At 43.0% G+C, this 22214-nt stretch overlaps 1 protein-coding gene across 3 annotated transcripts; it reads right to left on the bottom strand.

The window, feature by feature from the left end:
- Nucleotides 1–141: 141 nt before the first annotated feature.
- On the bottom strand, nt 142–19535 carry TFG (trafficking from ER to golgi regulator). Of its 3 annotated transcripts, XM_048966041.1 has the most exons (9): nt 19392–19506; nt 16790–16893; nt 12778–12986; nt 9941–10024; nt 8654–8800; nt 7187–7354; nt 4915–5058; nt 2923–3012; nt 142–899 (listed from the first exon to the last, which is right to left on the bottom strand). In XM_048966041.1, exons 3-9 carry the CDS (start codon nt 12959–12961, stop codon nt 529–531), a joined length of 1188 nt encoding a protein of 395 aa, XP_048821998.1. In that variant the 5' UTR covers nt 12962–12986; nt 16790–16893; nt 19392–19506; the 3' UTR covers nt 142–528. The 3 variants fall into 3 exon arrangements, with proteins under 3 accessions (XP_048821998.1, XP_048821982.1, XP_048821988.1); XM_048966025.1 differs by lacking the exon at nt 16790–16893 and having other exon boundaries at nt 19392–19535; XM_048966031.1 differs by lacking the exon at nt 16790–16893 and having other exon boundaries at nt 4930–5058; nt 19392–19535.
- Nucleotides 19536–22214: the final 2679 nt, after the last annotated feature.

Genomic DNA, 22214 nt, shown 5'->3' with positions numbered 1-22214 from the left:
TAATGCCACGTGCCCATAAATGTGAGCACCGCTTATCATTACCCAGCTCTGTCTGCACACTGAGCACAGTGCACACTTGTTATGTAGTTTTCTTGTTCTGGACTACCTACACTTTGAAATCAAGACTAGGCACATAACAGATTCAGGGTTTTTTTTTATTAGCTTTCCATGTGAGCATTACAATTTATAATACATCATATCTAGTTTTTACCTCCAAATTAATCTAATTTAGTAAATCATGTTATTAGTGGGCTAAACTTCCAGCTAGCATTTTAATATCCTTCAAACGAGGCAAGCTAGGATGTCAATCGATCACTTGACAGACACGTAGGTAGTGTTCCCAAACCACCCCAGCCCCAAATTAAACTAGGAAGCGGATACAATTCAAAGCATGAACGGCTCGGTCGCTCCTTCCCTCCCCCCGCAGAACTAATGAACACTTACGGCGACTCTTCTGCCTCGGGACAGCTCCAGATCTGAGTGGGGACGGCTGTCAGGCCGCAGCAGCCAGCATCGGGCACTCGGCCCTTACCGGTAGCCAGGCCCAGGCTGCGCGTAGCCCTGGGGCCCAAAAGGCGGCCGGGTGCGGGCGTATGGGTTGGGCCCGGTGGGTGGTGGCGTCATGGTGCTGCCGGGTGGCGGGGTGAAGCCGGGCCGTGGCTGGAATGTGCCGGGTGCTGCCTGGGCGCCAGGTGGGCCGCTGTATGGGGCCGGCTGCGAGGCCTGCGTGGTGTAGGGCTGTGGGGGGAAGCTGCCCGCCGGGTACTGCTGAGGCTGCTGCGCCGGCAGCTGCTGGGCCTGGCCCTGCCCTGGGAAGGCGGCGGCTGGGGCCGGTTGCTGGCTGTAGGCTGGGAACTGCTGGGCCGGCTGAGAGGTGGCCTGCTGCGGGCTGTAGCCGGCTGTGGGAGGAGAGACACGGGTAAGGCATGGCGTGACACCGAGGGCACATGCACAGTGACCGCGATGACGGCAGATGTAGCACGATAAGCACAGACAAGCAAACGTAAAGAACTGCGAGTTCTCCTGCTGTCACGTAAACACAGCCTGGTATTCCCACAGCCAACAAGAAATTTAAAAGACAGACAAACAGCAGTTTACCATCACATCACGTTAAAAGTAAAAAAATCTTTCTCGACAGACAAGGTAAAAATGTAGCCTTTTCCACCCCCAAAAAACAAAACCAAACTGTTATGAAAACACAGTCAGTGCACCTAAGTCAGTGTGTTGGTTATATTGTAGATGCTTTCAGTTCTTCAGAAGCAGGCTAAAGTTCAATATAAAACTGTGCAGAGCAGAATACTTGAATACAAAACTCCCACTGAAACACGTCCCAACTTGGTGTTTCTACATAAAAAACCACCTTCCAAAAAGTATTTCTCTCATTGAAGACTTTAAAATGACATTAATTCCCTTCATGAAGAAATAGCTACTTTTATCCATCACGAAACACACCTGCAGCTACTCGCAATGAAACCTCTCCATTGACTGGAATCCTGTCAGCATTAAACACCAGACACACAAGTTATTAAAAGTGCACAGCCCTGAACAGAAAGAGTAAGGCTCGAAGAATGCACTGCAGTATATTTTGAACTCACCTGGAAACTGGGATTAAAATTTACTCATGAAACAAACCTTGTAAGGCTGTGTGTTCACTACCATGAGCAAATCTTCTTGTCTAGCAGAGCTACTGGGCAGAGTGGGAACGGATCCTGCACTGTGAGATGGGGGTTCTGGAGGTAATCCTCATGGGCACAACAGCAACAAGCAGATGAATAACCACTTCCAAGCAAAACTTTTCAATGGCAGCTGTCAAAAGGTCCTCACAATGAGACCGCTCCTGACCGATCTGATTAACGGTGAAATGGGTTTTGGGAAACACAAGGAACTCCATATAATTTCTGGCAATAATGGTTTCTTAATGGAGACATTCTAAGAACTAGGGATGCAGAACTCATTTTGAACTATAGGTACTGCAGGAACTTCTGCAGTAAAATAACAGTTTAGATGTTTAAATGATTAGTACATAGATGGAAACTTCTTTAAGCCTAACTTCAGCAGAAGGAACCGGACTGGTGGCAGTCTGTCATGGATGTCTAACTACACAGAGCACAGGAACAAGGGATGAGGCACAAACCCTCCATTCCAAGTTTTCTAGGATTCTTATCCAAGATAAACACAGGAATTTTTTCATAAGCCCCACAACTGTTCTCATTTACATCAAATCTGATGCACTTCCACTGTATATATTGTGGGGGGAAAAAAAAACAGTGATGCAGGCTGTTTTCTGAGTTACTTAACAGTATGGAAGTCTTTGCTTGTTTGAAACAATCTTGTTTAAACTCCGACATGACAAATGCTTTCTGTCTTCTTCTAAAAGCCATAAGCAATTGGAGATGTACATTCATCTTTGTACTGTAGCACATGCTATCTATTATGAAATGCCAGCCTCTGCTGAAGCAAATAACTAGAAATTCTGAAGTCAAGTTTATTTTGGAGACACACAAAACCTAGAGTTTTATATTTGCAGACACACCACTAATGCACTAAATATGATCTCCTGTCAAAAGCAGTAGCTCCTTTAGTTGAGGCATCTGGAAGTTGAGGCATCTTTGCTAGAATGCCAAGATGCAGACCTCAACCCTAAAGACTGCTCACGCTTTATTTCACCTACTTTTCTACCAGTGCATTCTTCTGACAGGTGCGTAGAAATGAAATACCAGAAGCGCAACTCTAGTAGAAACACACACTGACATCATTTGCTAACTGGTCATTTTTGAATTGTGCCCATTTCCCTCAGAAGCGCAGGTGTTTGAGATACTCAGCACCCTGAGCTGCCCCATACATTCAGGATCCACAGCTCAGAGGCCCGGGCACCAATGGAGACATCCCCCAGCCACACCACAGTTTGCAGGAGCTGCTTACCTGGGTACTGCACGCCGTACTGCTGCTGGGGCTGCGCCTGTGGCTGCTGGGCAGGGTAACCCGGCTGCTGGTACTGCTGGTACATCTGGCCTGGGGACAGAGAACTCTGTTGGTTGAGAGCTGGTACCTGAGCTGTGTAACAAAGATCAGATGCACGACATCCTAGCAGTCTGAGTTGCAGAAATAACATGTATCAATCACAGAGTTTAGTTTCTGAGCCATGCCATTCTGAAGACAGAACAGATAGTCCTAATTTGATGTGGGGGCCGCTACTTCAGGGGATGCCAAGAGCCACATACCTTAATTAGAACTACACTGCTGTGTAACAGAGAAGGAATCTTTACATGGCTTGCTAACTTCTCCAGAACTTACACTGTAAATTAAAGTACTTCAGAAGTTAAACATGTCCCCTTTGTCTGTTTATAATAGTTTTTAAAGACTATTTCTGTACAAAGTATTGTAGCAGTGGTACATTATTCATTCTGACCACATTTTCTAGACAAGTCCTCCATCTCTTAACATCTGACTTGCTGTAAGCCAGGTTTTCTTAAGAGTCCCAGGGGTACAGCCCTAAAACTGAAATAAAACTGTACATTCTTAAGGTTGGGTATTCTAATTCAATGCTGATTTTTCCTAAATTTACTTTGTTAATTTTCTTGGCAAGCAGAGGCAGAATATTTGTTTTGACTTAACCTATGGGCCCTGCTTAGGTTTTCTGCTTCTGCTGTTTCTCGTTTGAATAACATGCACAAAGAACAAAACTAATTATCTGCCAAACCAAAGCTTAGCTGAACTGGAGCAGACTCAGAGACTTCACTACTATAAAGTGTTACTGTACCATCAGTCATTCTGCAAAGACCAACAGGCTGTATAAATAGCACTGCAAACCCTATCGTCTGAATTGCACTAAGACAGTAAAGGGAGCTCTCCTCCAAGTCCTCCCACATCCCCGTACGTGCCACTTCAGCAGGAGTCCTCTTTTTCCTTTTAACTCTGTGTTAACTGCAGCTCAAAGCAAAAGTGTTTTACATTCCCACTAGCCCTTCAAAACTTTATTTGATATACAACTGTTATGAGATGAAGAGTGCTGAGCAGAAGGACTGAAGAGAATGCAAAGTACATAACACTTTGTTGTGCAGAATAAATTCAAACTGGTGAATGCTTGAAACTTTTGACTGGGGGGAGGCAAGCCACTCAGTAGTATCAGCACAGAGATTTAATGACCTTCACAAAGAAAAATAACTAGTAACCAATAATAACATCATACCTAATGCCATTTTTAAAAATCCTGAGTTTTAAGAAAATCTTTTAAAAGATTGTATATATATCAGACATTGAATCATTATTATAGCTGTAAGCCACAAAGATGACTTCTTTGTCATTTATATTCCTTAAGTAGTATGATAGAAATAAGCAAAACAGGCTGAAAGCAGCATAAACAAGCTGTTCCACTTCAACCAACAGCTTTCATGCACAGACCCAACTGTGGGTTGCTCAAATACTCTGTTCGGTCACAATGTTACTGCTAACCACCAGGAAGGGATTTCAAATGACTGTGGACACTGTGGTCACTGTCACCAATGTCTCTTATGCCTGTCTGTTCAATCAGTAAAGAAAGTAGTTGAGTGTTTTAACTTGTTTCTGCATCAAAATACAGAAATATCTTTATAACATAGTTGCTATGGAGGTACAAGCAGCAAAGCAAGTCATGCCACAGCTGTGTCTAGAACTAAGCAGGTCTGAAAGCTCAGTGCTCTTAGAAAACATGAACAGAATATTGATACTCCCCAAGTTACATCGCTACCCTTTCAAATGGAGCTACTGCTCCACCTGCCGATTGTATGTTGAATGACACATGGGAAAACAACACTGCCTGGTGGGTATTTGCAGCTGTGTATTGACTTTGGGCCTGCTAATTAGAAACCGCAGGTACAGAGCACATAGATTCAGGCAGCAGCACTCATGTCAAACAGCACAGAAGGCACACCTCACCTTCCACCTGCTGACCTGTCTGTGGCTGTGCTCCCGGGTACGGCGCCTGCTGGGGCTGCACGCCAGGGGGGTGAGCTGCAGAAGAGGAGGAAGCGATGCTGTCTGGTGTTCCTGATCGTTCTTCTGCAGGGGCACTGGGCGGGCCTAGAGGAGAGAGAACAAAATGCATTAAAATAAATGAAGAGGGAGTTTGCATAGCAAGCCCACACCCTTGCAAAGTTTTTAATATTTCTTCCAGTTTTCCATAGATTTACCTTTGGAAGTATGTATTTGCATATCTCAAGTCTATTTTAAAAATATATGGGGGAGGAAATTTCCCACCTCTCTCAATCAATGTCACTCAAATTTCCTGCTCTTCCACTTTGTGGATAAAGCCCTCCATAACAACACTGTTTCTGCAGCTTCAGGCACTCACCCTGCACTTAGGCTCCGAAGGCTTGCTGCATTTGGACAGAACGCACACCTAACGTACCTCATTCTTCTGCACCCTGAACGAAGGTGCAAAGCTGCAGGAAATTATTCAAATGCTGTCATGTTTTGCTGTGGCTCACAGGCCCAGGCAATGAAACGTTTTACCAACAGTCACACAGCATGTAAACAGAACACCTCTAAGAGATGTCTTAGATTTGCAGACCCACACAGGATACGGCCGGTGTCAGTCTGAAAGCAATTGTTTGCTTGGAGAACTGTGAAAGTATTCCAGCTACTGAGCAGCACCCAAAAAAAGCATGGAGACAGGGAATTCAGTTTTTATTTAAGTTAATGAGAAGGTGTGAAATAGGCATGTGAACAGGCATGGCATACTACAGTTAAAACACTTTGTTAGAAACAAGGGAACTTAAACCCAAATCTTTCCAGCTCTTAGGTTTATGAGTACAACGCATGATAAGCTACTTTCAAATACATGCACAGAGTTAAACAAGATTATTAGACTTTCTGCAAATTCACTACTGTAAGATAATTGTATTTAAGCATGCAACAAGCATATATTTGCATTTCCACATTACCCTTACTAGGGGCAAAGTGAATTGAAGCTGCCCACTTCTGATTTTGGCTTTAAAGCAACAATCCTGCAGTTACACATGTATTAGGAATGTGATATCTCAATATCCTGCTTAAATGGTCCTTTATGAAGTCCTTTGTGCATTCAAAGCATAGCCAAATCAGTTCACTCTATCAAAAGAATTATGGAGATACACACATCTTAAAGTACCACTGATGCTACGATGAAAGCATTAACTGACAGTGAAGCTTTGTACCCAAACAGAAAATCACTCCTTTAAAAATCAGCTCATATTTTCAGCCAGTTATACTTCACAGTCTCATATAACAGTTGATCACTCAGAATTAGTTCACTGTAAGTTTTCAAGTACCATCAAATCTTTACCAAGCATGTGAAATAACTATGCTGTGACATCCCCAAAAATACTACATGCAGGAAGAGATTGCTCAAGACCATATGAAATCATATAAAGACCACACTGGTCTAAAGTGAACATGGCAAATCCTGTTAAGAGTAGGTTTTTCAGGTAAAAATGTCATACTAAATTTTGTCAGTCAAGAAAATCCTTTACAAAGTCATTTCTCTATATTCTGCATCACATTCCTGTTATATCCTTAATTTCTTTTAAAATTCCAGTTATCTTAAGCTGACTGTATTCAGTTTCATATAAACTGCATTTAAATGTTTTGTTTTCTCCTCTTAGTCATACTGGTACTAATCATGCAGTTCTCCAAGAGCAATTCATCATTCTGACAAGTAAGTGACTCCTTTCTGCTAAGATTAAAAAACACTGTCACTGTTTACTTCTGAAATGCAAAAGAGAAAATATGGGGTTATATAAACCATTCTGATTGACCCAAGGAGCAGAACACAAGCTGAGAACCTATGCTGAACCACAAGATCGATCCTTAAGGCCAAGCAGTGGGTCCCACTCTTCCATCACTGGCAGTTACCAATTAAGTTACTGTACATTAGCTATTTTAGTACTAGCTTTAATTAGTTGAAACAAAAAAATAATGAACTATTTTTTACTCCAAGCTACAATAGCAAGCTACAACCAACAGCAACATTTTGGCACTTTGTATACAGAACTTAGCGAGCCTGTTTACAATACCTTGATGGATCACACATTTTAGAATTCTGAAAAGGAATAGTCAATACAGAATGCAGCTTAATACATCTAAAAAACAAATGCTCTATTGCAAATCAAGCTTTAGGTAATCATTTATTAACAAGCTTTGCTTTCTTTTTCGTAAGACGTATTCTTACCTGACACCTGATCATCTGTCAAGCCAAATGCTGACATGACATTCTTGCTGATTTCATCCTGATTCTTTAGTGGATCGAATGCAGACATGCTTGCTGCTATAACTTGAGTGGATGGCTTAACATTAGAGTCAGCAGCAGCAGGCTTTTCTTCCCTACCATCCACAGCATCTACGAAACAAAATGCCCTGGTTTGAATTCTCAAAAACTCCAAAAAAAAACCAAAACAACCTGCTGAAAGGCTTATGTTAGAACAATGTGATTAATCAGTGCTGTAGCTGAAAATGATGAACCACAAAGCTGAGGTCTCATTGCACAGTGAAGGATGCACTGACACTGGAGCATCAGATCTCTTCAGTCTGAAGTTCAAAGGTTCCCGCTACAACACACTGTTCTGGTATGATTTGCCAACTGAGAATTCTAAATTAAGAACAGTTACAGAACAGCTTCTAATTTATTATATTGTTTCATGAACTGTAGATCTTGTTCTGTTCCCCTCCTCCCCAGTTCCACTCCCCACGTTGATGGATGAAGCTCATATCCCTGCAGAACCGATTCTCTCTGAAGCCCCTTATCTTCTATGGGGCTCCATTTTCACTGAGAAACAAACAGTACAGGTAGAGTTTAAAGTGGCTGTTTGCACTCTATGATTATCACGCTAACCTTCTTCCAAACAGTTTATAGCCCAAATTCCCAGTACTCCACCAAAATTAGTCACTGCATATCACGGCTTGGATTTTTGACGCTTTTCTTGTTAAAGTGACAAAAGCAATGTTTCTTAAAAGAAAGGTTGGAGTTGCTAGTTTACCACTTTACTTGGAACTCTGTATTCCATTATTCTTCTTCTATACTAGGAGATCAATGTCTCAAAACTGGGAGAATATGTATTCCTCCCCCATTTCGCCCCTTCCCCCATAATCCTTTCCCACCCCTATTCTGCACCCTTGTGCTGCTTACCCTGAGACAGCTCTGATGCTGGTCTGAGCTCAAAATGTCTGGATTCAATTTCCTAACCTGGCAAAAGAAGTGAATATAATTTTTGCTGAATTAGCCTTTTACTGTTCTAGTGACTCAAACCTGCTTAGCAACATGACAAGATAAGCACCAGAGCTAGCCCAAAGTAAGCAGTGGGAGTGCTCAGCTGGGAGCAAGATCGTCCCTCTTCAGCAACAACATACTATTAATTTAGCTGGAAGCCCTGTCAAAAAGCTGTCCCAACTCACAAGCATTAGTTACAGCGTTTACATACGTGACAACAAAAATCATACTTGGAGCTGTTATTTCTAAGTTAACTTACTGCTTTACTTTAAATAACCTGAGGCAGATTCTGCCTCTGAAATAACTGAAGCATTACAAATTGAGCAAAGATCAAGAATGATCACAACCAGTACTTGAAACCTTATCTTTCACTCTGTTAAACAGCACGCATCCCTGCAAACCAAACCCAAAAGTCTTTGCCAGGCTGCCTACCACTTTCAGGCAGGTTGGTGGAAACCCCTGGTTCAGTGGGTGGCTCTAAACAGTCCAGTAAGCGATTGACTTTATTGCGAAGTTCTATCAGCTCTCGACGCAGGTATTTCACCTGATTGGATTCTAGGGGTCTCGGCTGTCCGTTAACTGCAAAACAGCAATTACATACATTTACAACTGTAATAATGTGTTGATATTCAGTTTAAAATTGAAAGAAAACCAACTCAGCATTCCCAGCTTCAGAATCATCCTACCTTGTGAAATTCGGAGTGTCACACAGTGAGTAAACACAGCTAACCACACTCTAGAGTTTACTGTTCTTTTATATAATCTCATTTTAGCCTGACACTACTGAGAACCAGAACTACAGAGTAAATCTTGCAGCAAGTTTCTGCATTACTTACTCAGTTTCCATGACTATACCCTGAACAATACAAATACCATATCTGGCTGTGGAAATCTGTCTTCCCTTAGGCTGTGCTTTTAGAACTAAGGTAGCACACACAACACTCTTGCACCTCGAGAACAGGGTCAGCCTTCCAGTTAAAATCTGCCTGCTATTCTGCGGAACTGTGCAAAATTATCAAAAGCAACCTGAAAACAAAGAATTATTTTATCAAAGGCAAAAGGATAAACATTAAAATCTATTATATTAGAAGCATTTGACATTATTTTTAATAGTGTCCTAGCAACACTGCAAGTTTACCATCAAAGTTTCTCATATGCCTGTGAAGAAAACCCCCCTACACAAAGGCTACAGTGGAAGATAACATGGAAAATAATATTACAGCAAAACAACTGACCCTTTGTTTTTGTATGCCAGTTAATATAAGCCATGTTATGAAAACTGAGACAGAATCAGTTTCTGCAAATTCAGGTATCATGTGAAAGAGCAAGAAAGAAAACAGATGTCATATATTAATCCACTGTTTGTAATTCATTGATTTCTTCCAACGTGATATAAACCAAAAATCATAGAACAATAGAATGAATCATAGAATGGCCTGGGTTGAAATGATCATCTGGTTTCAACCCCCTGCTATGTGCAGGGTCACCAACCAGCAGACCAGGCTGCCCAGAGCCACATCCAGCCTGGCCTTAAATGCCTCCAGGGATGGGGCATCCACAGCCTCCTTGGGCAACCTGTTCAGTGTGTCACCACCCCGTGTGTAAACCTTCCTCCTAATATCTAACCTAAACCTCCCCTGTCTCAGTTTAAAACCACTCTGCCTGAATTTTAATAAAGATTATTTTTAAAAAAAGGTATGAACCACCTTATACACTTACCAAACAACGTCAGCTTGAGTATCCTGCTGCACTGAATTGCAAAGGAAAGATCTGAGCTATCAAAAATTGTTATAAGATCTCCATCTGAAAAGAATATTTAAAAAGTTACATTAAAGCAAGGCCTATTCACTACTGAACTTAATGTTGGGGCAGAAGTGTTACTCTATTTCTATATAATGACATTCCCTATTTGATTCCAAAGCTACTAGAAAAGAGGCTACCAATTAACATTATCACTTACCATACCCCATTATGTGTATGAAGAGAAAACTGAAGACACAGAAGCAAAAACCAGAGGTTTTGCTCTGTGGTTACTAAGGAAGACTTAGTTCTGTGCTTCCTGAGCTACAATCAATTAGAAACACTTACTGTTGATTTAAAGGGCATTGCAGTAAGTTGGGTCAAAAGAAATATTTACAGAACGAGGAACTCTTTCCAAGAAAAATGAAGTCCTCAAAAATATTTCTTAGAAGCATCATCACAACAAAGCAGCAAGTTAGATTTTTGCAAAACACAAAAACATACCATTTTAATGCCAGGACCAATGTGCAAAAAAATTATACACAGAAGTTAAGGCAGAATTATGAGTGGCTTCAGAAGATGGCCTACTGTGGTTAACGAGACAGAGACAAGCGGTCCTCCAGGTTTGGAGGGTAAGGAACACGGAAGCAGCTAGACTGGATATATTTCAATCTTCCTCATGATTGAAGCAGACTTAAATAATGACCTTAGCCCAGCTAAAACAAAAGGAAGAATACCACTGACCTCATACAGCAATCAAACTGAACCCCATTCTACTAACTCTTCCCTCAAACACGGCTGATGAAAATGTATAGCTTATAGTGGTGACTGTGTTGAAAAATAGCGTTTTGTAGCTGAGAATTTGTTCTATCAAATAGTATTATTGTGCTCTTTCATAGAATCATATCACAGAATGGCCTGGGTTAAGAAGGACCACAGTGACCATGTAGATTCAACCCCCCTTCTATGTGCAGGGTCACCAACCACCAGACCAGGCTGCCCAGAGCCTGGCCTTGAATGCCTCCAGGGATGGGGCATCCACAGCCTCCTTGGGCAACCTGTTCAGTGCGTCGCCACCTCTGTGTGAAAAACTTCCATGTAATATCTAAGCTAAACCTCCAGTCTGAGTTTAAAACCATTCCCCCTTGTCCTATCACCATCTACCCCTGTAAATAGCTGTTCCCCCTCCTGTTCATGAACTCCCTTCAAGTACTGGAAGGCCACAATGAAGTCTCTGCAGAGCCATCTCTTCTCCAAGCTAAACAATCCCAGTTCCCTCAACCTCCTCTCATAGGAGAGGTGCTACAGCCCTCTGATCATCTTAGTGGCCCTCCTCTGGACCCACTCCAAGAGCTCCACATCCTTCCTGTGCTGGAGGCCCCAGGCCTGGATGCAGTGCTGCAGATGGGGCCTCGGAAGAGCCAAGTAGAGGGGGACAATCACCTCCTGCTCCCTGCTGGCCACCCCTTTTTTAACGCAGCCCAGAACACAGCTGGCCTTCCAGGCTGCAAGCACGCACTTCCCGGCTCATGTCCAGCTTCTCGTCCACTCGGACCCCCAAGCCCTTCTTTGCAGGGCTGCTCTCAAGGAGCTCCTCCCTTAGGTTTCTATGGAATTAATAGGAGGCCTTACTTTCAGAGTAACCTACATATATGCAGCCCTAGATGATTCCTCTTCACTCAGCGTGGCCCACGCAAGCTGAAAGGCTGGACACTCACAATCGAGTGCAATACACAATCTCGGTATCACAGTGGAGAAGCAGTATATTCTGAGACAGAATAAGCAAAAATTGATGGTAGGAGGTGTCTAGGCTGTCACAGACAATTGAAGAATGAAACTGCAATTACAGGGTTTCACTACACACTGTTATTTTTTCAAAACTGAAAAAAGCGACAGAGACATACATAAAAACAGAGAATTATACCTGAACAACAGCAAGAACACAAAAAAGGGTAAGATGCTCTAACCTCACGAGAAAGAATTCACCCACTTTCTTTTACCTTTCCCATTTCAGAAAGGAAAAATAATACATGATAAGACGAGAAACAAAACTACTGCAAATCCACACAGCTTTCTCCTAATACAGGCCAAGATCCTCAAAAAAGCTCATAACTGCATATCATTTTTTATGAGAAGTAGTCTCTCTCAAACCTTTATAAAAGTGAAAAACTGTCTCTGAGTCCTTCAAGAGTAGAGATGTATGAACAAAGGTTACTTTACATTTTAGGTCCCACAGACAGTGCTAAAGCCATTAAGAAAGAATGAACCTGCAGGAACACAACACTTCTATTTACACATCACGAATACCATCCCCTCTGCCCTCTCTTCCACAGACATTCTAAGATGAAAAAATCCTCAGGACCACAACAATCACTCCATACATCTCAAACAATGCATCTTGCATACTGTGAAAGTACTGCATAAAAATCATTTTTTAAGTCTAAAGAGAGCTTGTGTTAAATCATGTGTGCTAATTCAACTTTCACCCTTCAAATCCACCCTACCACACAAAAAAGCTGGTTCAATATGTAACTAGAAGAGAAATCTGAAACAGCATCAGCAGAAGAATGAACTTGTAGATTGTAGATATTCCAGAAACACTGGCAGAAATACTATGGTAATACAGCATAACCACAAAAGATAGATTCTACTGATTGAATCAAATCATTTTAAGAGAAATCATCCACATTTGCCAACAGTATTTTAGAAAACTTTGTAAAGGCGAGTTGCACAGTTTCAGTTCTGTGTGATTTCTGGATAAATGGTATCAGAGCAACAGTAGTAATTACACCACAACAGCAGTAATTAAACCTTACCTTCATCTTTGTATTTTATTGTGACTTCATCATTGCTCAGAAGTTTTCCTCTGAAAACTCTTTGCATCATTAATACTAACTCATCATAGGTGATATCCTCATTATGGATAGGAATTCTCCTAATGTCTTCACCAAGCTGAGCTTTTATGATCAGCTTCCCACTTAAGTCCAGCTGTCCATTCATGGTGGATTCTTTGTCACCTCCAGACCTATTAACCACAAAAACATTAAAAACATACTTTAGAGAACTAAATTGCTAACAACTTAAATGTGTCTGATGACAGTTCAGATGCTTTCCGTGCTCTAAAAAAGAAAACCTATTGAACCACCTAGAAAACCTCTCTCAAACACGTTCTACAATGCACCAGTTTCTCAAACAACGAAGTAGACCACATGCATTCTGAGCTCATGGGCAAAGCACAGGTAGCTGGAGGGGACACAGGCAGGATAGCTGATCCAGCTTGGCCAAAGGGATGTATGTCCCACACTGCATGGTGTTGCACTCAGAAAAGGGGTATGTTTGGAGGGAAGGCATTTGTCTTCCCAAGAAACCTTCATGTGTGGTGAGCTCAGCTCTCCTATGGTTAGGCTAGCTTAACTATTAGGTTACTTAACACCCACCTCCCTGCTGATGGGAGGTAGTAAATGAATTCCTTGTTTGCTTCGCACATGACTTTATCTGTCTTTATCACAACCTATGAGGTTTCATACTTTTTCATTTGTGATTCTCTCCCCCATCCCACTTGGGGAGGATAAGCAAATGGCTATGTGGTACTTAGCTGCCTCTCATGGTTAAACTACAACAATCTTTTTGGGACCCAACCTAGGGAACAAAGGTTCCACAACATATGAGTGTGATGAGTGCACTGGACTAAATTTATACACATTACAGCTGTTTAGCTGCTAAGTGCTGTGATTCTGTGAAGTGACAGGCTCCCATGCTCTTTCACAGGGATTACTTGCCTAACTGTATTTCAGAGTCCAGCACTTCTTAATGGCTGCTTTTGCTTCTGACATCTGGTCTACTCCTTATCATCTTGCTTTACTGTGTCTGAGAACATTCTGGAAACAACCATGGTCATGAACCTGGGCTGGAAGATGCAAAGGCATCACTGCTGTCCCCATGCTGCTCTACTGGATAGGCTGCGACTTCAGGCTGAACTCAAGACTGAGGAACTGCGACCTCTGCATCAGCCTGCACAGGAGAATGTGCCCTGAAATGTCGAGGGCCATGGGAATGTCCACTCTGGAGCAAGCACACCTCAAGGCAAGCAGAAGCCTGTGTTAAGTACACCTTGCAGTGCCTGTGTCTGCAGACAAAGCCATGCCAGAATACTTCAAAGCATTTGCGGCTGTGGATGAGATCGTGATACAGTGGTGTCTGAAGGGACCACGATCAATGAAAAGGCCATGACAGGGAAGGTAAGTAACTAGAGCTGTGGGTAAGTCCATGCTGCAGCAGGTATACCTCTGAAGAGGCTTTGGCCCACTACAAAGCTCACATCAGAAGAGGCAAACCTTGAAGCACCTTCAGGCATAGATATGTCCATGACACAATAGGTAGACCTCTATCTACCGGACAAGCCCAGGCTGGAGCAAGGGAAAGGATATGAGTACACTTCAGTGTTAAATCCTATGGCCTGGTGCAAAAGGACACAGGATGGAGGTTGTAATGGATATGTCTTCAAACTGTTGAGACCCATTAAAGGAGGTACTATAGAAGGAACCACACAAACAAGACAACAAGCCTCATGAGAAGCAGTATGTCCTGTTCACTGATGTCTTAGTGTGGGAAAGCATCAGAGGTGGAAATCAGCCGTATGGAGTCCTGTGTAACAGGTAACAGAAAGTGCTGAAGAAGTTGAATTTACAGAAGTGAAAACCATCTAGCTAGCTTTAGATATTACCAAGTGAGAAAAGTGGCCGGCATTCTACTTCTATACTGTCTCATGGATGGTGGCAAATACCCTGTGGGGATGGTGGCAAATACCCTGTGGGGATGGTTACAGCCGTGGAAGCAGAACAGCTGGCAGTACAGAGTCAAACCTATCTGGGCTGCTGCACTGTGGAAAGATACTGCTAATCAGGTAGAGAACATAGTTGTAAAAGCATGTCACGTGCACTCCTTTGATAGATGTACTTGAAGAAAACAAAAACAATCAGCAGGTTGCTAGGATTGAAGCAGCCACAGCAAGTGTCACGTGCTTACAATGGTGGAAGCAACTAGATATCTGGAAACATATCGTGTGCCACATGCCACTGCCCAAAACACTACCCTGGGCCTTGAAAAGCAAGTCTTGTGTCAACATGGTACTCTAACAGGAACTGAGTCAGACAACAGGACTCCTTTCCAAAACCACCTCATAGACACCTGAGCCAAAGAGCATGACACTGAGTGGGTACATCACACCCCCTACCTGGCACCAGCCTCCAGGAAAATCAAATGAAACAATGAGCTATTAAAGACTGCACTAACAGCAATGGGTGTTGGCACATTCAAACACTGAGGCATACGTTTAGCAAAAGGGATCTATCAATCAAGCTGGCCCTTCCCAGTTAAAACTCCCACACACTGTATAAGGAAATAAAGTCCTTCTAGTGCACTAGGATGAAAACCACCCTGGGCCAGACAGCCATGGTTATCCTTCCCTCAGATGAAGGCAAGTCCATTCACAGGACTGCTTTCAGTCAATGACCAAGTGCACTTGGTGGGTAATACAGAAGGATGGAGATGTTTGGTGTGTACCTAAAGGGGAATCTTATGTTCAATGAGAACAGATAATAATTTAAAATGCGTTATGTTACTTGCTACATAATACTGTATATGATGTCACCAAGATTAATACATTTTGATGGAACTGAGCAAAGTGCAGCAGTGACAGAGATGAATAAGCACAGTCAGAAACAGCTCCAGCATTCACCACCATACATTCTCCTGTCCTGAAAGACTGTTATGGCAGATGGAACCTAAAGTCATGGACAAAAGGAACACAAGGTACATTTAAGATGGATGTCCCATAGACTAAGGGAATGATGTGTGCATATGTATATTAAAATATGGGAAAGGTGGTATTCATTAACTGGGTCACGTAGCCAAGTATGTGAACAGAGAACAACATAGTTGATATAGAATAAAGACAAAACACTGCTCTGGTTTCAGCTGAAATAGTTAATTTTCTTCTAGCTGCTACAGTGATGTGCTTTGGATTTATGATGAGAATAACACTGAAAGCATACCAACATTTTAGTAGCTTGCTCTGGACAGCTGACCCAACCTGGCCAAAAGGGATGTTGTGCTCAGCAATAAAAGCTGAGAGAAAGGAAAAAAGCTGGGGAGTGGGGATATTTGGAATGATGGTGTTCGTCTTCCCAATTAACTGTTACATGTGATGAGCCCTGCTTTCTTTGAAGTGGCTGAGCATTTGCCTGCTAATGAAGCAGGAAGTAGCAAATTAATTTCTTGCTTTACTTTGGCTGTGTATGTGGCTTTTGTTTTACCTAGCAGAACGTCTTTATCTCAAATCACAAGTCCTCACACTTTCCTTTCTGATTCTCTCCCCACTCTCACCACAGCAGCTGTGTGGTGCTGAGCAAAGAGACAAGCACCTACTGAACAAAACTCATTCTCTTAAGAGAACAAGAGGCAGGTGGATAAAGAGAAATTCAGTCTAACTGCAGAGAAAAGGGACCTTTTATTCACATGCACAGCCACATGCACAGCCACATGCACAGCCACATGCACAGCCACATGCACAGCCAGGTAGCTGCAGAGACAGTGATGAAATGGTGAAGTTCATAACTGTTAAAATCTGCTAATGCATTATACACGTTTTACAAGTCTTGACTACAGGAACATCTGTTTCAGTTCTACTTTGTTTCAGCAGAAGTTGGTTTTAAAAGGTTTATTTGCAGAAGGCTTTTTAGAACAAAATTAGCATAAAACACTAAATAGCATCCATACCCAGTTGTTCTTTCATGTTTTTTACTAAACACGCACTTAGCAATACGTTACCTTGTCTGTTTTACTGATGCTGGTTATTGGTCAAATTTCCCACCTCACTTCAGGACAGAGTTAGGATAAGCCGCCATGCACTATCAGTGGCAGAAAACAGGAAGCTGCATCAGAAAAAAATTAAAAAAGCTTTATTTACTGTCAAACTTCCTTAAACACTTCCACTCTAAAACATTTTAACAAATGTCCCCAGTTATAAAAATCCATTACTTTATCATATGTAACAATCTCATTTACACTTCCGAGCACGGCGCAGACTGAGGTTCAACTAAAACAGATCTTGAACAAGAGTTTTAATTTCATAATTGAGGAAAGAACGGTGTTCGTTTTTCTAAATTTTTAACTGCATGTAAGAGCAACGTGTTCCTTTTTTAGAAGGACAGTGATCTTCCCCACTGGTCTTAAAATGCTCACTTATATGGCCTCCAACTTAAAACCCCAGGTGAAGTTTCATTAATTACTTAAATCTAAGATAAACTTACACCAATTTAGCACTATAAAAACCTAGAACTCCATTTCTGGAGCCTCTGTAGCACTAAGTGGTACGTCCTCCAGGCAGCACCAGGACAGACACCTACCAGCAGTAACAGGGTAGTAGTGGGAATGCTACATTCCCACAAGCAGAACCACCAAACTGGGCAATTTTACATTACAGTCAGAAACAGTGCATAAAAATACTATCTACCCCCAATCCAACTTAAAAGTCTGTTTTTTCCACTGAAAAGAATGCAGTGAGCTCCCTGACATTCATGCAGCCCATCTCTTATTACACATGCTCATCGTCCAGAGCCAAAAGATGATGATTTACCATACAAACTAACTCAATGAAAACTATGATAATTCCCTCCCAACTGTTTCAGGTTCAAAAACAGGTAATAAGGCTTGTGAAGTGCTGGAGAATATGCCCTACGAGGAGAGACTGAAGGAACTGGGGCTGTTTAGTCTGGGGAAGAGGAGGCTGAAGGGAGATCTTATTGCTCTCTTCCAATATACCTGAAAGGTGCTTACAGCAAGAGTAGGGTTGGTCTCTTCTTACTGGTGACAAGATGAGGGAAAATGGCCTCAAGCTGTGCCAGGCTAAGTTCAGGCTGGATATCAGGAAATACTTCTTTACAGAAGGGGCTGTTAAGCACTGGAATAGGCTCCCCAGGGAGGTGGTTGAGTCACCATCCCTGGATGTGTTTAAAAACCATTTGGATGTGGTGCTCAGGGACATGATTTAGTGGAGGGTTGTTGGAGTTAGGGTAGTATGGCTAGGTTGTGGTTGGACTTGATGATCTTGAACGTCTTTTCCAACCTGAGTGATTCTATAATTTTATGTTAGGGGTACTCTACTCTATACTTTCCTCTGTCTCATACACGCATGGTTAATCTCTAACACTCATGATTTGAGTTTTAGACAATTTTATTGTAAACAGTGGGGAAAAGTGTGATCTTCTCACCCCTATGAAAGTGGTCTTCCCAGCTCTCTTCTTCTTGCTCAGCTTGGGAAAGCTGCGACAGACACGAAGAGCGTAGGGCTGACACACAGCACAAGCAAGCCCAGGAGAATGGACAAAGGCCTTCCCCAGTCCTTTAGGCTGGTGACTGCTCCCCTCCCTCCTCCATAGTATGAAATATCCACCTCTGCAAAAGGCTGGGCTCACTAACAGGGAGATGGTAAGGCTGTGGTGACACACCAGGCAGGTGAACAAGACGACACCGCTTTTCTGACTCCTCACGCTCACTTTGTGAAATGAGTAACACACAGAGATGGGGCCACTCTTGCTCTGATCTTGCTGCAGCTTCAAGTACAATTTAACACCCTGAACAAATGCAGAAAATGCATCTACAAGTGGATTAAGAATTCACTTAGGCTTGCACCTCACACAGCTTAAACATCACAGCTGGGCACAGATTTGGCTTCCTTAGCATTACGGTGCAGTTCGAAACTGACAATAGTAAGAACAGAACCTCATCAGTCATTCTGCAGCCACGTTTCAGGGGACACACCTGAGCAACTGTGAGCCTTTGGAATGCATCACTCGTATCTGTGCTTGCTGTTACAACATACTTATATGATTACACTGTCTTACTGACATCACGCACAGAAATACACTGCACGTCTAGCGAAGAATAGGAAAAGATAACAGGAAAACACTAAAATGCACTTTTTTTTTTTAACTTTTTTTTTTTTTTTTTTTGCCCAAGTGTTCTCCCCAAGTGCTCGGCTTGGGGTGAAAGAAAGGAGATTCCCAACACTGCACCTGCTTACAGCCGTCGCAGAGAACTACCCGAAACGTTTCAAGCACATAATCGCACAGCGTTCCGGCCTCCCTCCCACAACGTGACACAGCTAGATGGATCACCGCTCCCCAGCCGCAGCGAGGCAGGCCCGGAGGAAGCAGCGGAGCGGAGGAACCAGCCGCCGCGGCTAAGCGCGGGCCAGGGCCTTCCTGAGGCACGGCCGGGGGGACGCGAGGGGTCTCCCAGCCCCTCCGTCAGGGGCCGCGGAGCCCCGGAGCCCCCCGGCCCGACGCCCCTGCCGCCGCCCTCACCCGCCCTGCAGCGGCTGGCCCCGGGGCGACGAGGGGAAAGGAAGCGGGTGAGCCCGCTCTCTTACTCTGGCTCCCGCGTGGTCCCGGCGGTGGAGGCCCAGACGCGTTCCGAGCCCGGACTCGACCGCAGCCACCCGTACGTGGCAGAGGAGAGAAGGGGCGGCCGGAGCGCTGCCGCTGCCGGGCCTGCGCGCTGCGTCCGCATGCGCACTAGGGCCACCGGACCGCCCAGGGCCACAGCACACATGCGCCGAGCTGGTCGCCGTGGCCGCCGCCACGCGGGGAGAGGGAGGGGACGATTCTGGTGAGGTGGCTCGGTCTCTGGCATTCAAGGCCGGGCTGGATGTGGTTCTGAGCAGTCTGATCTGGTGGTTGGCGACTCTGCACGTAGCAGGGGGTTGAACTAGCTGATCATTGTGATCGTTTTCAACCCAAGACATTCTGTGATTCTAAGAGCTGCTGTGGACCTGAGATGAAGAGCAGGTCCAACTGTAGCCATAATGATGGGAAATGGTGGTTCAGCCAGAGCAGAATGGCTTTGACACATGTAGGATGGCACTGCTGGGATGGAAAATCAGTTGTGAAATGCCACCCTGCTTGTGGCACAGAGCCACCATCCATGGAGAGCTTGCGCCTCCACAAATAACTCAGAATCGTTAAGGTGGGAGAAGACCTCTTAGTCCATCTTGTCCAACCATCAGCTCAGCGCCACCATGCCCACTAAACATGTCCCTCAATGCAACATCTGCACAGCACATGAACACTTCCAGGCGTGGTGATTCCATCAACTCCCTGGCAGCCCGTGCCAATGCCTCACCACTCTTTCCGAGAATAAATCTATCCTAATATTCAACCTGAACTTCCCCTGGTGCAACTTAAGGCCATTCTTTCTCCTCTGAAATTGTTGCCTTGAAGGGGTGACTGGTACCCATCTTGGCTATAGTGAGCATGAAGTAGTTGAGTTACAAATCTTTGATGGCAAGAGGAAAACTGCCAGTGAAACTTCAACCATGGATGTGGGGAGAACAGACTAGAGGCTGCTGAAGGATGTAGTTGACAAGATCCCTTGGGAAAATGCATCTGAAATTAATGTGTTCCATCACTGCTGGTCACTTTGTATGTAGGCAAAGAATGGTATAACAGAGCAAGATAATGGAGTGATGCAAGAGGCCTGGTAGATAAGTATGAGAAAAATAGGAATAATTTGGCCATTTCAATGTAAAGAAATATGTATCATCTCTTCAGTTTTAAAAACATAAGAAAGAGGCCTGGAAGACAGGACTTTTCTGTCCATTACAAATAAAAGACAATACCAGACAATTCATAGAATCATAGAATGGCCTGGGTTGAAAAGGACCACAATGACCATCTGGTTTCAACCCCCCTGCTATGTTCAGGGTCACCAACCAGCAGACCAGGCTGCCCAGAGCCACCCAGCCTGGCCTTGAATGCCTCCAGGGATGGGGCATCCACAGCCTCCTTGGGCAACCTGTTCAGTGCGTCACCACCTTTTCACCAGAAAAGAATGCCTTAAAGATAAATATGTTAGGAAAGCACAAGTTAGTGTCCACCATTAGGATGTCTGCTCTGAAGCTGAAGGCCCAACAGAACACTTGCAGTGTCTGGCTGTCAGCATGGGCAACCTGTTCAGTGCGTCACCACCTCTGTGAAAAACTTCCTCCGGATAGCTAACCTAAACCTCCCCTGTCTCACTTTAAGACCATTCCCCCTTGTTCTATTCAATCCTCCTCCAAAACATTCCTTTGATAACACAGGAGATTTTTCCCTGTTTTAACAAGGAGAAACTTCCTGAACTGAAAGCACACATATCACAAAGAATACCAAAGTTCACCACATTAAGATTAATATATTCCACCGTGTATAGATAAGAGTCGAACAACTGAGCCTACAAGAATCAAGCATATAACCTGAAAAGTCTAAATTTTGCTTTGCTTCAATTCTGCAATTAAGATTCCCTGGATGAGAAAAAATAATAATAATATTTATAATTTTCAGTATTTTTAATGTGGTTATTTAGTTAGTATTGTCAATCCAATACTATATATTCTTCAGTTGTAATTTTTGTGTGTTTGGTTTTTTTGTTTGTTTGTTTTCTGTGGGTTTGTTTTTTTTTTGTTTTTTTTTTTGCTTTTCTTTTTTGTATAATATTAAAATAATACATTTATTAAGCTTTTTAAAAGTTCTGTGTTCAAAATTAAATGGGATTTGGAGAACAATGTTTGTGGGGGAAAAAAAATCACAGACAAGAAAGTGTCATTACTCTTTGAAGCAGCCACCTTTACAATATCCAGCTGCTTTTGACGGCATGATCTAAGATCATCCTTCCTAAACCATGTAATAATTTCTAAAATACTTTTTCTTTAATGAAGTTGAAGGAATCAGCAAAGGCAGGCATTACAAATTGGATTTATAAGTATATATATGCAACCTGAAACATACGTAACCAGTGCAAAAGAAAAAAAAAAAAAAGTATCGATTACCTTTCCTTTCCTAGATAAGGTTTACTGACCTTCGGCTTTCTGGAGCAATGGTGATGAACTTCAGCCTTGTATCTGATAGCTGGCTCTTTTGGAGGCTTATTAATGGGGGAGGCTGGCCATGCTTGTTCAAGCAGGTTATGAAAACCTGATGTTTTCAAACATGATGTTCATTTTTTATTTTTTTTTAAACCAGAGATAGCCAAGCATACAAATATATTTGAAAAAAGCGATAATGTTTTTTAAAATTACCTAAATTTCTCAGGCTTTTTTTTTTCTTCACACAGAAGAGAATGAGATTGTCAGAACATTTACTTCCATTTGTTAGGCAAGAGCCCTCTACAGTGGGCTTTAGAACTTTGCTCAAGGTCACAAAGGGAGAAGAGCTGC

The sequence above is a fragment of the Lagopus muta genome, chromosome 1 (assembly GCF_023343835.1).
Source record: "Lagopus muta isolate bLagMut1 chromosome 1, bLagMut1 primary, whole genome shotgun sequence".
NCBI lineage: Eukaryota > Metazoa > Chordata > Aves > Galliformes > Phasianidae > Lagopus > Lagopus muta.
This window is presented reverse-complemented; position numbering and strand designations above follow the sequence as displayed.

Bases quoted from the DNA above. Each gene is read 5' to 3' on its own strand.
- TFG (XM_048966025.1), bottom strand. From the start codon at position 19,531: ATGCGGACGCAGCGCGCAGGCCCGGCAGCGGCAGCGCTCCGGCCGCCC. The intron at 12,987-19,391 runs GTAAGAGAGCGG...TGTGGTTAATAG, and splicing joins GGGACCACGCGGGAGCCAGA to GTCTGGAGGTGACAAAGAAT. The intron at 8,801-9,940 runs GTAAGTGTATAA...GCTGTTTTGCAG, and splicing joins ACTCAAGCTGACGTTGTTTG to TTAACGGACAGCCGAGACCC.